We start from the raw sequence: 16,594 nt of genomic DNA on the forward strand, positions 1-16,594 counted from the left end.
CTCTTCTATAAGAAAGTGGGGAAATCCCAGTAGTGAACAAAGTTCTCTACAAAGCAGTGTCAAAGGAATAACATATCTATCTATCTATCTATCTATCTATCTATCTATCTATATCTCAAAAATGTAAATGGAACCTGTAGAAAAAGTCTTGAAGCTGATGGTACACAATGTTATACTACACAATCAAGTAGGGTTCATAAACATCTGCATGTTTGCCTAGCACCATGATAGGAGTAACTACGGGAAAAACAGAAGTGTATGAAATAGCTCCCCGTGTGGTAGAAGAATGGATCAAATGAAATGGAAATAGCATGGAAATAGCATCAATAGCATGGAAATAACGTAAAGACTATCAGACTGCCTTCTGTGGGAAGTGGGGGCAAAGGACATGAGATCGAGGAAAAATTGTAAAATTTTAAAAAAAATAAAAAAAGAATGGATCAAAAAGCATTTGTTGTGAACCTAGGAGGGGCAGTTATTGAACACATTCAATCTTTCAACAAGAATTTAATAAGCCTACTTATTAAGGAATCCTCTAATAAAAGCCTATAAGGACAATTAGGCTTTAAATCATGGTATCAAATACAATACAATTTTGAAGAAAGGAGATGATTTGAGCTAAAAACAATTTGAAAAGTCTTCACTTCATAAAAGGCAGGACCTAAGATTCTGAAGAACTTATAGGTATACAAAAGGGAGGTTATTATTGGAAGGGAAGAGAGGGGAGGGAAATTCAGCATGGGAGAGGAGGTGGAAAAATAGGGAAACTAATGCACTGATGGTGTAGTTGTGAACTTGTTCAAACATTCTAGACAACAATTTGGAACTAGGCCCAAAGGGATATAAAATTGCATATACTTCGACCCAACTAAGCTATAACTAGGTCTGTGTTCCCAAAGAGATCAAAGCAAAGGGGAAAGGACCTATGTGTACACAAATAATCATAGCAGCGATTTTCTTGGTAGATAAGAATTGGAAATCAAAGGGATGATCCCACCAACAGGGGAATGACTGAACAAGTTGTAGTATATGATTGTGGGAGAGTTCTAGTGCTCTATATGAAATGATGAGCAGGAGTTTTTCAGAAAAAACCCCGGGAATTCTTATATGAACTGATGCAAAGTGAAGTGAGCAGAACAAGGAGAACATTGCACAGAGTAATATCAAGATGACAACGATGATGACCTGTGAAAGACTTCGCTACTCTGAAGAAAACAGTGATACAAGATACTTCCAAAGACCCATGATGAAAAATGCTATCCACCACCAGAGAGAACTGATGATCTGAATGCAGACTGAAGTATATTTTTTAACTGTCTTTATGTATATGTTTTCTTTTGTGATATGATTAATCTGGAAATGTTTTGCATGACTTAACATGTACAATCGTTATCACATTGTTTGCCTTGTCTAGGGGTGAAAGAAGAGGAGGAGAATCAGGAACTCAAAAGTTTTTAAAAAAGGAATGGTGAAAAATGATAGGATTATATGGGTTCATAGATTTCTATAAACCCATATAATCCTATCATTTTTAGCCATTCCTTCTTTTAAAAACTTCTTTCATCATGCCATGCTATCAGACTATAGTGGAATCCAAAGGACAAAAAAAAAGATAAACTTCTATGATGTAGGAGGAAACAATAAAGCTACTGCAGGTCTCAGACTATATACATCCACCTTCAATATAACCATCATCAAGATTGTTCTTCTGAACTGAAGACTACAGTATTGCACAGGCAATCAGCTAGATTAATTCAAATGAAAATCTGTGGCAGAGTAGAAAGTAGAGGCTAAGTAAAAAAAAGGGGAGGGAAGCATCATGGAACAAAATATAAACTATAAGCATGACATATAAAAATGTATCAAGGGCTCCTTTCAAACTTTCATTGGGGAGCTTTTTGTTTAGAGATGAATATCTACTGGAGTTCTGAAATCAGTCTCTGGCAGCCAGGAGACAGTGAGAAATGTGTCTGGGACATTCCAATGAGGGCCATCAGCCTCTGACTCTGGACTAATAAACTTGCAAGATGATGATCAAGAAGATGGTTATAGATCAATTTGATTTACACAATGAAACTTAGAATAGGAAGGAGGAAAGAACATTTTACTTTTGACTTGAAAAGAGCTAGAAAAGAAAAAAAAATAGAGAGAACATTTTTCTCAGGTCACTCAAATAAACCACAAATAAACAAACAAATCCTTGGCTATTCCATGGCCAAAAGGTATCTCTTGTCCAGCCTTCTGTGACAGTATCCAAACTTCTGCTCATTCTTCTCCTCCTGCTGGGTACCTTCTGCTGGTTGCTTGGCAACCCTAATAGCTTGTTTAAATATTAGCTTACAAGAAGCTTTGCTTCTGCCCACCCACAATGCACAGTTTTCAAAACTGTCCTCATTTGGATTGCCAATTATTCTAGTCACTATCATCTGAACCAAGGCTTGTTCTCCACAGAGCTCATCTTTGCCTGTTTGGTCTTGTGGTAAAATTTAAGAACTATATTTGTTATATTCCAGTAATTTCCATAACAACAGACTGTCGGCAAAGACAAGATGATTTCATTGCAGGATCAAAACAGATGGAAGGGGAAAAAAGCCTTATGAAAACCATAAATATCTTTCCATTAAAAAGAGCCAGATAACAAAAGGAAAATACCAGTCAAGTACATTTTCTGTTAAGTTCAAACTAAAATATCACATTTATTGCAAGATCTTACAAACTTATGTTCTGTCGATTGTGTGCACCTTGGCTAGACAATATATACTGTCTAATGCCAGCAAGTTTTGAATTGAACCGATGATTACATTAACTGTCTCTTGTGACTACAACTATGATTATCCAGCCTTTTTCTTTAGCTACCAAAATAACATACATGGTGATTTCATTTTGAACTGTCTTATCTAGAATCTCACTGTTGCTTAGTTAAATCATAGTATATCTCTATTAGGAGGCCAATGAAGATAATTATATGTCATTCTACCAAAATGCTTGCTAATAAAGAGTTGTAAGAAAGTGAATTAGGCAGTCTTAGAAAGAGGAGGTTAAATGGCAGAGTAAGAGCAGGGACTCCCTGAGCTCTCCAAACCACTCCAAATACCTTTAAATAATGACTCTAACCAAATTCTAGTCAGAGAACTCATGAAAAAGACTTGAGTGAAACAATTTTTCAGTCCATGACAACTTGGAAGATATGAGGGAAGAGTTTGTTCTATAGGGGTTAGAAAGGGCCTCTAGTGCAGCCTGGGTCACACCAGAGCAAACCCACCCAGGAAGACCAAAGGGCTCCTGGGTCTATGGCAGTGGTGGTGGTAGTTTCCATACCACTAAGCCCAAGGAATGCCAAGAACAACTGGGAAGGCCAGTAGGAAAACTCTGCTACACTAGAATGAGACGGAGTCCAGTCCAGTCCAGTGCAGTGCAAGCCTCAGCACAGGGGACCAGGAACAGGTTTGGGAAACATCCAGCAGGGAGCCACCTGTAGTTGCTTCAGAGTGCTCACCCCATGAGGGGAGTCCTGGGGGGGGGGGGGAAGTGTGACTGCAGAGGTCTCTTTATTATTATTATTATTTATTATTCATGAGATAGGACTCTGTTCCTATGCTGATACTCAGATCCAGGTCACAGTCTGAGACCCTAGTCTAAGGAAAAAGAGCAGAAGCACAACAGAGCTCACTCCCTAGAGCACAGCAGGGAGCCTCCTCACAGCTCCAAGACAGAGGGGAGTACTTAGAAGGGGAAGGAGGAAAGAACGTTTTACTTTTGACTTGAAAAGAGCTAAAGGGAAAGGATATCAGAAAACAGTAAAATAGAAAAGAAAAAAAATAGGCCAGGAGAGCAGTCAGACTCTCATAAGACCTTGGAGGAAGTGAAAACTTGCAGGTTCTTGGAAATGTCCCTGAAAATAGCTGCAAAAAACCCTCAAAATCTTGGGACAGTGCTTCTTCCACCCTGGAAGTAGAGAACCCACAGTAACAAAGATTTAAAATCAAATATCTGGGTATGGAAACAACAGAAAATAAATGTCCATAGACAATTACTTTGGCCCTTATGGAGGATAAAAATACACACTCAGAAGAAGAAAACAAAGCCAAAGCTTCTGCATTCAAAAACTGTAGGAAAAATATGAACTGGTCTCAGGTTAAGAAGAGCTCAAAAAAGATTTTGACAAACAAGTGAGAGAAGTAGAGGAAAAAGTGTAGAGTGAAATGAGAGTGATATGGAAAATCATGAAAACCAAGTTGGCAGCTTGGTAAAGGAGATACCAAAAAATACTGAAGAAATTAACATCTTCAAAATCAATTTAGGTCAAATGGAAAAAGTAGTCCAAAAGGCCAATGAGGAGAAGAAAGCCTTAAAAAGCAGATTGGACAGATAGAAATGGAGATATAAAAGCTCTCTGAAGAAAATAATTCCTTAAAATATAAAATGGAGCTAAGGGAACTTGATGACCATGTGAGAAATCAAGAAACAATAAAGCAAAAAAAAATAATGAAAAACTAGAAGAAAATGTGAAATATTTTACTGGAAAATCAACTGACCTGAGTAACAGCTCCAGGAGAGATAATTTAAAAATTATTGTACTACCTGAAAGTCATGACTAAAAAAAAAAAAAACCCTAGACTTCATTTTTCAAGAAGTTATCCAAGAAAACTGCCCTGATAACCTGGTAGCAGAGAGTAAAATGAAAATCAAAAGAATCCATCAATCATCTCTTAAAAGATATCCCAAAATGAAAACTGTAAGGAATATTATGGCCAAATTTTAGAATTCCAAAGTCAAGGAGAAAATATTGCAAGAAGCCACAAAGAAAAAAATTCAAATATCATGGTGTTACAATCAGGATAACACAAGATTTAGCAGCTACTGAATTAAAGGATCATAGGGCTTGGAATATGATATTCCAGAAGGCCAAAGAGCTTGAATTACAACCAGAACTGAACATCCTACTTTTCTGATGAAACCCTCAGAGCTGAACAGAAAATTTGATCTTTAAAAACAAGACTCAAGTGAAACATTAAAAAGTTAAACTAAAAAGGCCAACCATAAGGGACTTAATGATGCTGAACTGCTAATATTTCTGTATGGAAAATAATACTATTAACTCATATGAACTTTCTCATTTATTAGGGTATAAGGAGCAGATATAGACAAGGCACAGGTGAGAGTTAAATCTGAAGTTATAATATATTAAAAAGATGGAATTAATGGGGGAGAAAGGAATGAACTGAGAAAAAGGGAAAGGAGAGGTAGAATGGGATAAATTATTTCACATAAGAGGCAAGGAAAAGTTTTTGCAATGAAGTCAAAGGGCGGGGAGTGAGGAAGAGTGAGGGAGCCTTCACTCTCATTGGAATTTGCTCAGAGAGGGAATAACATATACACTCAAATGGGTATAAAAATCTATCTTACCCTAGAGGGCAATAGGAGAGGAGAGAGATGAGTAAAAGGGGACAGGGGGACAGGGAAAGAGAGGGAGGTTGTAGGTGACACAAGGGAAGGAAAATTGTGGGAGAGGGTAGTCAAATGCAATACACTTTTGAGGAGGGACAGGGAGAAAAGAGAGAACAGAATAAATGGGGGAGGGGAACAGGATGGAGGGAAATGCAGCTAGCAACAGCACCTGTGGAAAAAATATTGAAACAAGTTTCTCTGATAAAGACCTATTTCTCAAATATAGGGTACTGACTCAAATTTCTAAAAAATAAGTACTGATAAATGATCAAGACATATGAACAGTTTTCAGATGAGGTTATCAATGTAATCTATTAAATTTTTAAAAAATATCCCAACTCACTAATGATAGGAGAAATGTGGGATGGAACAGTTCTGAGGTACTACCTTATACCAACTGGACTGGCTAATAGGATAGGAGGAGAAAAATGATAAATGTTGGAAGGAATGCACGGAAAGTGAGACATTGATAGACAGGAAGAGTTGTGAAATGATTCAATAATTATGTAGAGCAATTTGGAACTAAGATCAAAGGGTCATAAAACCATATTTACCCTTTGGCCTAACAATGCCACTGTTAGAACTATATTTCAGAAGAGATGAAATATGGGAAGAATCCATGTGTATAAGGATATTTATAGCAGCTCTTCTGGTGGTAGGGAACTGGAGATTGAGGTGATGCCCAGTGTTTGAGAATAAAAGAATAAACTATGTTATGTGATTGAGATGAAATACTGTTCTGTTGTAGGAAATGAACAGGATGTTCTCAATAAAAAACTTAAAACAAGTAGATGCAATATTACAGGATGATCAGCTGTGAATGATCTACCTGTGACTCAAGAGAACTCTGAAGGATTTATGATAAAGAATACTATCCATCCCAAAGACAGAGTTGATGGTGTCTGGATATTGAAGCATACTTTTACCCCCACTTAATTTTGCTTAAAATTTCTTTTTTTTGGGGGGGGGTTATGTTTACTTTTACAACATGCCTTATAGTAATGTTTTCCATGACTACATATTTTTTAACCTACAACAAGTAACTTTCTTTCTCCATTGGGGGAGTGGGGTGGGAGAAAGGGAACTCAAAGTTTTAGAAGTAAATGCTGAAACTTGTTTTTTCATATAGGTAGGGGAAAATAATAATAAAAAGGAGGTCTATGAGTAAGAGAAACTGAGATTCAGTGAAAATATCATTTGCTTCCGCCTCACTAGGATCATATATTCATTTGCCCGTCAGTCCTTGCCTTGCCCAACATAAATACATTTGCAACATCAGTTTTGCTCAAGTCACCTGCCCTACCAGGACTGCCCTGCTTTTCTCCCTAAAGATGACTTGTTGAAATTCTTCTCAGCCTTTTAACATTTAGTTCATTGAGGACTAGTTCTGGGAGCTTCCCCCGTTCTCTCCTAATCATAAATACATTTTCCTGTCTTAAACATAAATTGAAACTCACATCTTAGTCAGGCAGTAAATAAAATTTTGTATTATTTTTTCACATGGCTCATCAGGATCAAGTTATCTGTTACAATCAAAGGAACATATGGACTTCCAGAAAGACAATGAAAACGACTGCCTACTTTTCTATACTAAGAATCTATTAAGGACCAATGTTCTTTCTTGGTAATAGCTATTGGGACATTTGGTAGGTTGAAAAATAGAAAAATTTGCTTCATAGAGACTTTTTTTTGGAATAAGGAAGCATGTGGATTTTCTGGGGAAATTATTAGCTCAGTTAAAACTAATACAATATCAAGAGATTTCTATCAACTTAAGTTAATATAATCCTTATAGTAACTCTTAAGTATATAACATGAAGGAGGTTTCCTGAAGAGGATAGAAATGGATAAGAAGAGCCCATGGGTATTCTGTTGCCAACAAGATGATTATCTTGCTAGTAGAAAGAAGAGTCAAACCTTTTGGTTCCCTTGGTGAAGAGAGGATCAAAAGTAAGGTTTTGCAGAAGACCTGAGTCGTTATATATCTTTTCGTCACTGTAAGTTTACAATTCTGTTCCTTTTTTGCTAAGCCCTGGGCCTCTTCAGCTTATCAGAAGTAGAAGAAACTTTCCACTTTGCATCTGAAGCTCTCAGACCTAGTTTGGAAAACAGGCTAATATCTCTCTTTGAGGAACAAATCACCTTTAAAACAAAGTTTTTCTTTGTTAGCAAGAAAGAGGCACTACCTAAATCTGGTCAAATGGTTTCTATTAGAGAGTCCTCTTTGCCAAGAATTATTCTGCCTGGAGCTGAATACTCTTTTTATATTCCAAAGGGTTAAAAGGAAAAACTGAGCTAGTTGTTAACTATATAGTTGGATAGCTAAACTAACAAACTTCTAATATCTCATTCTAAGAATTAAGAGAATACAGTGGCTGAATTTGGAATCAGGAAGACCAGAGTTAAAATCAATTATTGACTGTACACTTACTGACTGAGCAAATCATTTAACTTCTCCCAATTTTGTTTCTTCGTTTGGAAAAATGGAATAATAAATAGCAAGTAATTCCCAGGGTCGTTATGAAGATAAAATGAGATATTATTCGAAAAGCACTTTGCAAATCTTAAAACACTATATGAAGACAAACAATTATTAGAGATAATAAATTTTTTGTCTTGCCCAGTGTCTAACAGTATATAGTAAACAGCAAGTGTTTAATATATATTTGATGAACTGAAGTAAATTAAACTTTCATTTTGTTTAAGTCACTACAGAGAAACATGCAAAAAGCTAAGATACAGTCCCTGACCTCAAGGACCTAATATTTTAATGCCTTTCAAAAATAGCATTTTACTGGTTGCATAATCATAGGATTTCAGAATAGGAAGGAACCTCAAAAGTCATCAAGTCAAATTCATAATCAAACAAGAAAAGCTTCTCCAAATGGAGTTAAGTGGCTTGCCAAAGGCCACAGAGCTAGGTGATTATTAAGTGTCTGAGGTCGGATTTGAACTCAGGTCCTCCTGACTTCAGGGCTGGTGCTCTATCCACTGAGCCACCTAGCCACCCCAAACACTCAGTCCTGATTTAAAAAACCTTTGGTAGAAGAAAATTCACTGCTTTCTTTACACCATGTTTAAGTCTGTTTTTCAGTAACTTGCATTCATCAACTGAGCTTTATCCTAATGTGACCAAGAAGGAAAATTCTAACCCTTCTTCCTCAAGACAGATCACCAAAAAGCAACTCTGCTCATCTCTTTCTTGCCTGATTTTTACTCAGTGATTTCTTTCCTAAGAATACAAAAGGATTGGGGGTAGCTAGGTGGCACAGGCCCTGGAGTTCAGGAGGACCTGAGTTCAAATCTATCCTTGGGTACTTAATAATTACCTATCTATCTGTGTGATCTTGGGCAAATCACTTAACCCTATTGCCTTGCAAAAATCTAAAAAAAAAATTACCAAAGGATCCATATATCATCACTGCTTGGGATGCAGGCAACTGCTTCTTCCTGAAGGGATCCAGTCTTCCACTCACCAGGAGATGCTTCATATCACTCATTCAACTCCAGCTGTTCAATCACTGGTCCTTCTCTTTCTCCAATAAGTCATATTCTTCCACTTTCCAAAATATCCCTGGGCAAGATTTCCTTCTGTTTCTTTTAATGTTTTTACTACCTTTGTTTCTATCTTAAATCTTTTCTTCTTTTTAAAAAGGAAAACATAAATCTTCTTCATAAACATTAATCATTCAAGACATTTACTGAGAGTTTATCATAGACAAAGTTAACATGCTACTTCATTATGTTGTTCAGTGCCTTTCAGTCATTTCTGATTCTTTGTGACCCCAATTTGGGATCTTCTTGGCGGAGACATGAGTGGTTTGTCATTTCCTTCTCCACCTTATTTTACAAGTAAGGAAACTGAAGCAAACAGGGTTCAGTGAATTTTCCCAGGATCACACAGGATGAAGTTGAACTAATGAAGCTAAGTCTTCCCAACTCCAGATCCAGCACTCCATCCACTCTGCAACCTAGATACCAAGCTCTCTATGAACAAGGGGTGTTCTCTCAGTCCTCTATCCTAATTAATGTTCAAGAAGATGTTCTGCCCCCCACACTGATGATGCCTTTATTAGGGAAGAATGCTTCTTTTATTGAATTACAGAATCAATCTAAGAGACTAACTAGGTATGTACAAGGTTGAAACATTGAATCAATCACAGGTATAAAACAATTACAAATTCAAAGTACACCGCACAGGAATTAACTTGTGGATGGTTGAAGAAAATAAGTCATGTCCATTGAAGCTTTATATAAACAGAAAGCCAATTTGGAATTTGACATTTCAAATAGCAGCCAGCAAGCCAAGTAGTGAAGCACAAAGATTTTGCATATCACCTTCTCATAACCTGTTTACAAAGGAACATCAAAAGATGAAAGATTCTGTGAACTCTGAAAGAGAGGTTTGACTTTGCCTTGTTGTCAGTAGCTGTTCCTATGGAACAACAATGATAACATCAGCATCAGATGCCAAAGACAAAATAGGTAGAGTGAAGGGAGCTAGCTCTAGGGAGCATGACTTCTTTAGTCATGTCAGGGATAGTTTCAGACAAGAAGAAAGCTCCACCTTGGGAGGATTTGAGGACTCCAGGAAAAAAGAAATGTAATTCCAATTAGGCGCTGTAAATTTCTTTTGCAACAGATGGTTTTAGTTTGAATCCACTCTCCCCAGGGACCTAGTGTGTACAAGATGTGAGTGCATAACAGAATTTTGGGAAGGGTGCTTCTGTACAAAATGTTTTTATTACGACATCTTAGTAAATAAACCATTTAAAAATCTAATGAAATCTGGCTAGCTAACTGGTAATTAATGATGAAAGGAAAGCACACCAGACTGGGATTCATGAACAATAATACTAGAAACCACCCAGGGTTACATCTAAGTCTGAAAGGAAGAGTCAACCATTCTCTGAGGAGGAACTTTGGCAGTTTGAGCTGAGGGTGGGACGGTAACCTCAGAGAAAGTGTTGCACAAAGAATTAAACACAATCTTCATCCTTAATCAGTTTAGTGTCTAATAAGGAAATTAGACACCAACATATTAACTATACTACACATTTTATATTTTATAGAAAAGACAAAGTCTTATTGAAAATCTTCCCAAAGGAGATTTTACGCCCCAAAGGTGGCGTAGTGGATAAAGCACCAGCCCTGGCGACAAGAGTACCTAGGTTCAAATCCAGTCTCAGACACTTAATAATAACCTAGCTGTGTGGCCTTGGGCAAGTCACTTAACCCCGTTTGCGTTGCAAAAACCTAAAAAAAAAAAAGTAGACACAGGTGCTATTGGAGTGGCTAGGTGGTGCAGTAGATAAAGCACTGGCCCTGGAGTCAGGAGTACCTGGGTTCAAATCTGGTCTCAGACACTTAATAATTACCTAGCTGTGTGGCCTTGGGCAAGCCACTTAACCCCATTTGCCTTGCAAAAATTAAAAAAAAAATCTCCCCAAACCCCTATCGCGGTTGTGTTATTTTTATAAATGAATTCTGTGTTGAACTGCAGCTTACATGACACTGGTCAGTCTTTATCGTCTATAAAATAAAGAGGTTGGTTTACAAGACAAAGTCTAATTGCATGGATATTGGTTGCGGAACATGAGGGATAAGTGTCAACTACTGACTAAGTGAATAAGAAAATAAAGAATAACTAGAGGAATCAAAGCTACTCTTAGGGTTGAATGATAAGGAAATGGCTTTATTAGAAAAAAAAAGAATTCAAAAAGAACAGTAAACAATGACTTAGCTATTCTCAGCATAAAGTGACTCAAGACAAATGAAAGATTTATGATGAATTCTATGCATCCCCAGAAAAAAAGATATCTGTATCAGTTGGTATCTGAACTCAGATTGAAACATAATTTTTTAAAACTTTTTTCTTTTTTTGGGGGGGGGTTCTGTTTTCTTTCATATGACTACTATGGAAATTTTTTGCATGACTACACATTTATAACCTATATCAAATTGCTTGCTTTGTTAATGTGGTGGGGGGACTAGAGGAAGGGAAAGAATTTGGAAATCAGAGTTTGAAAAATGAATTTAAAAATTGGTTTTACAGGTGACCAGGGAAAATAAAATACTAAATCAATAAATTTAAAAAAATGAACAGGAGATTACTGGGGAGAAATTCCTTTTCTCAAAATACTGAGTTTTAGGTACTAGTAGGATAGGAGTGTTTTCTGGCCAGAGTGAAATAAAAATCTTTAGTTGAAGGAAGAGCTTTCTCTTTTCATTTTCTTAACAACCCTTCAGGTCAGAAATTAATATTCCCAAGTTACAGATGAGGCAGGTGAAGCTGAGACACTAATTCTCTTGGTAAACTTATAAAGTATGAAAACCAGGATTATATATTGAGTTTGAGTCCTACACCATTTTTACTATTCTAAATACATTAGATGACACAATCCTCTGGGGCCCCTGGATTAGAACTAAAAGAGAAAATGCAAAATTACTCAGACACCAGGAGAATTTCAAGATCCAATTTTCAACTGCATGTTACTCAAATGATAAATTACTAAATTATTCTTTGGGTTTACAATGTCTAAAACCACGTGTTTTTCAGGAAGGAAAATCTAAAAAAATGCCTGTGGAGGCCTTCAAGGATAGATAATGCTGTCAGACAAGTAAGTAGCTGTTGTTCATCTTTCATTCTTGAAGATCAATGATGGTGATATGGGGTTGTTAGGGGAACATTTAACAGAACACTGAACTAAGAATCAGAAATGAGTTCATTTCTTCAGGAGTTCAAATTTAGTCTCAGACACTAACTAACTGAATGACCCTGGGCGAGTCACTTATGCATCACCCTCATTTGATTAATCCTTTTTATTATTACTCCATTTTATTAATGGAGTAGTGAAAAGATGCAATATCTGAAAAGGTGAGCCTGAAAACAAATAGCCAATTATTTAATGGTAAGAAAGAAAATAAATAGGGGCAGCTAGGTGGCACAGTGGATAGAATACCTTTCCTGGAGTCAGGAGTACCTGGGTTCAAATCCGGCCCCAGACACTTAATAATTACCTAGCCGTGTGGCCTTGGGCAAGCCACTTAACCCCATTTGCCTTGAAAAAAACCTAATAAATAAACAAATAAATAAATAAATAAATAAAAATATTTGTGACATGATCTTTTTTTTGTTTGTTTTTTATTAAATTTTATTTTATTTAAGGCAATGGGGGTTAAATGACTTAACCAAGGACACACAGCTAGGCAATGAAGTGTATGAGGCCAGATTTAAATTCAGGTCCTCCTGACTCCAGGAAAGGTATTCTGTCCACTGGGCCACCTAGCTTCCCTGACATAATCTTAATAAGCAAGAAAACAGAGAAAAAGAACAGTCTTAGGATTAAGATCTTGCCTCACTCACTTATCAACTGAGTATTTCTGGACTTTTCTAACATCATCTCTTAGGTTTCAATGTCCTCATCTATAGATAGAGATAAAATTTGCAACTACCCATCCCCATAAAATTATCAGCCTTGAATGAAATAACAAAGGAGAAAGTGTTCTGAAATTATAAAATTCCATATAAAAGGAAAATATAAGAATAAACAGAAAAACTCAAAGATGTAAAAATTAGGAGAGAGTGATGTCTACAACTATTGCTGGTTAGAAATTCAAGATTACTGAAAGAAAATGAATAGGAAATGCTATTAACCAAAGAAAATATTTCCCTCAAAGTTGAGCTATAGTACAGAACTTTGAACAGCTCAATGATACTATGTAACTATATAAATCACTGCAATCTAGACAGAATAATCATGTTTCAATTATAAGTAAATAGCTGATACACGGAAATTCATGACCCAAGCTTAATTAATCCTTTTTGGAAAAGGAAATTAGGGGGCTGAGAGAGGGAGAAATGACATCTATTTTATTTAAGAGGATGGAATGGAATCAAAAACAACATCAAGGTTAATACTGTCCTGAGATTTTTATTCCTGACCTGAAGTACTTAAGATTACTTTATTATTTGTAAAGAAATGGTAGTTAAAAAAAAATCAAACTCCATTGGAAGCTAATCTCCTCTACTTTCTGCTTTCTGGCGATAAGGAAAGAGGATCATATACAGTAAGATATTAAAGTAGTCATTATTAGTAGTGGTAAGAATAAGAATAGCTGAGATTTAAAAAGCATTGTAAATAAATGCTTCTCTGATACAATTACCTAAGAAAGGTAATGGCAGTGCTATTATCTCATTTTGCAGATGAGGAAACCGATGCATGGAGAACCTAAATGATCATGGGTGATCATGGGAAAGAGCACTTTGGGAGGCAGACTAGCAGCAGGACAGGGGAGATACAGTTAGGTAATTTTAAGGTTGATGGGAATCCCATAGTGGCAGGTCCATAGCAGATGCTTAATAAATGCTTATTTATTAATATTTATTGATTATATGATCAGGGATTATCTGGTTCCCTCACTCATTACCTGACATGTTCTCAGAACAGAACTATGATTTATGGGCAAGGGGGGAGGTGAAAGTGTGAGAAACACAACACAATTTGCCATTGTCATTTTAAGGGAATTTTTTTTTCCCTCCTCACAGTTTCAATTGCAAACACTTCAATTTCCCTCCAATCTTGTTTGAAATGGGCTTATAAAAATGTCAAAAAAAGAAAACAATTCCCTGAATATGTATTTTCAAAATTCATTTCATCAGGAATATGAGAACATCTTGACCCTTCAAAAAAAGAATCCAGGTATCTTTTGCAAAATGTGGAGAGGATGTCACATATCTTAATGTGGAGCAAGACATTTTCTTTAGAATGAGGTTTCTGCTGATTATAAGCAGAGGGAATAATGAAAGTAAGCAAATGGATAATTCTACTTTCTGAAAACACGGGGAGATCATCAAGAAAACAGAATTTATGGTGTCACACATGAATTAACTCTGAAAGCAATTTTCTTCAAGGCCTTCCAAACATCCTGAAAGCAATACAAGCATTATTTAGAAAACATTCATTGACTTCCAAAGGGAAAAGTACACTGCATATAATGTTCAGAAATAGCTATTTAAAAACACTCTTCTCTACTTCATAATGATAGAATATATTACTTATCCCACTTGGTAGGCATGGAAACTCTTCAAAGTCAACATATACAGAATCAATCCTATCATCATCACCACACAAGTGATGACCTCTTAGGATTTCTCATGTCAATAGCACAAACATTCCTTTAGCCAATCAGGCCAGAAACCAAATTACTTTCAAGTCCAGTTTAATATTCTTTTTTTTAGGTTGTTTTTTTTTTTTTTTGCAAGGCAAATGGGGTTAAGTGGCTTGCCCAAGGCCACACACAGCTAGGTAATTATTAAGTGTCTAAAGCCATATCTGAACTCAGGTACTCCTGACTCCCAGGCCAGTGTTCTATCCACTGCGCCACCTAGCAGGCCCCCTGTTTAACATTCTGAGAAACCGTGTGCACACGTGTGTGTGTGGCAACAAAATACAGGAAACAAAGCAGGTGGCCTTTGGTTTGGAAATAACTAAATTAATTCAAAAGGTTTTTTTTGCTATTTCTATATCACTACAGATTATCTCTAAGTGAAAGGAACTATAGAAAATATGCTCGTTTTTGTTTAATTTCTCGAGCACTAACATGGCTTAAAATAGAGAAATTATGCTTAGTGTTTCAGGTATATCCCTGAAATTGTTTAGATTACCTATATCCCCATGTATAAAATACACCTTAATTTGGGGGCCCAAAATTTGAGGGAAAAAAAAAGTATTACCTAAAGTTACTGAACTCAAGTTTCATTCATCATAAAATTCATATAAACTCTTCATCACTGTCAAAACTCCCATCCATGAGCTCTTCCTCATCTATGTTTGATAATGAATCCCTGTCTTAGGAGAAGATCTGACTGCTCTCCTGCCTGTGCTATGGTCTGTGGCTGACCACATGCACTCCCTGAGCAAATCTGGTGCATGGACACATGCTTAGTCCATTCCATTACATGAACCTGAAGCATTAATTGCGTCCTTAGAAATCAGTCACTTCTTGTTCATCGGTAATTCTTCTTAGCTCCTGCTGAACCATCTTTGTGGACACAGGAATTTTACTGGCTCTTTGTTCTTCAATCTTCATCTTCAATTCCCTCTCTACATCAGGCCATTTGACTGACTTGCCTCTCATGGCCTTCTTATGCTGGGGTGTTTTCAGTCGGGTTTCTTCTTCCCATAGTCGGTCTTGGATTCTCTTCTCACTTGGAGGAAGACCAAACTGAGGTTCAGCAGCATGATTTCCATTCACTTTTACAAACTAGATTACTCTGAATTTGAATTCAGCACTATAGGAAAATCGTTTCTGAGCAATTTCTAGGCAGAATGTGGCAAAATGTAACCTAATATACCAGCAACAAATGTGAAACACAGAGTGCAAAGAAAACAAACTTAAAAAAGCAGGGAATGCCAAGTAAAAAAATCTACAACCACTGTATATGAGATCCTCCCAGTTTTTATACCCCCAAATTTTTCTTTTAAAAGGGTGTGCCTTATACGTGGAGGAAAATGGTACTATTAGTGAAATAAAGATTTATTTCCTTCATAGAAAATAACTGAACAAAGTATGGAAGAGAAGGAAATTATAACTAATAACATGAAATATGGCTGATTGGATTTCCATAGAAAAGAGAAAAAAAAACAGGTACTAAATGGATTAAAAATCACAACCTACACTGTGGCCAATAGGAAACATGTTTAATAAAGAAAGATACTTATAGATTTAAGATTAAAAGAAAGACTAAAGTTTACCATTCCTCAGCAAAATCCTGAAAATTATGTTTCAATACTACTGCAAAGTTGAATTCAAATTAAACAGCAACAAAGGATAAAAACAAAAGGATTTTTTTCTTTCTTTTTTTTTTGCAAGGCAAATGGGGTTAAGTGGCTTGCCCAAAGCCACACAGCTAGATCATTAAGTGTCTGAGGCCAAATTTGAACTCAGGTACTCCTGACTTCAGGGCCAGTGCTCTATCCACCACGTCACCTAGATGACCCAAAACAAATGGATTTTAAAGGAAATAGTGAAAATTAGAGAATGGTAAATATTGAAGAACAATTAAATTTCTATAGGAAATAGAGGAATTGCAAAAAAATTAAATAGAAGACTATGCCAACAGTTATCAGAACAGATATCAGAA

General features: G+C 36.3%; 1 protein-coding gene across 7 annotated transcripts in view; it reads right to left on the reverse strand.

Annotated features, from left to right (window-relative positions):
* Positions 1-16,594, reverse strand: part of TDP1 (tyrosyl-DNA phosphodiesterase 1) — a 220,358-nt gene that overhangs the window by 85,373 nt on the left and 118,391 nt on the right. Inside the window, exon 16 of one of the 7 annotated variants that reach the window (XM_074235528.1) lies at positions 5,819-15,658. The exons of the other annotated variants lie outside the window; for them this stretch is intronic. Within the exon in view, the coding sequence (XP_074091629.1) occupies positions 15,436-15,658 (223 nt within the window). The 3' untranslated portion in view covers positions 5,819-15,435. Of the gene's footprint in view, positions 1-5,818; positions 15,659-16,594 lie in introns of those variants that run through there. 7 annotated transcript variants of the gene reach the window in all.

The sequence above is a fragment of the Macrotis lagotis genome, chromosome 4 (assembly GCF_037893015.1).
Source record: "Macrotis lagotis isolate mMagLag1 chromosome 4, bilby.v1.9.chrom.fasta, whole genome shotgun sequence".
In the NCBI taxonomy this organism is placed as follows: Eukaryota; Metazoa; Chordata; class Mammalia; order Peramelemorphia; family Peramelidae; genus Macrotis; species Macrotis lagotis.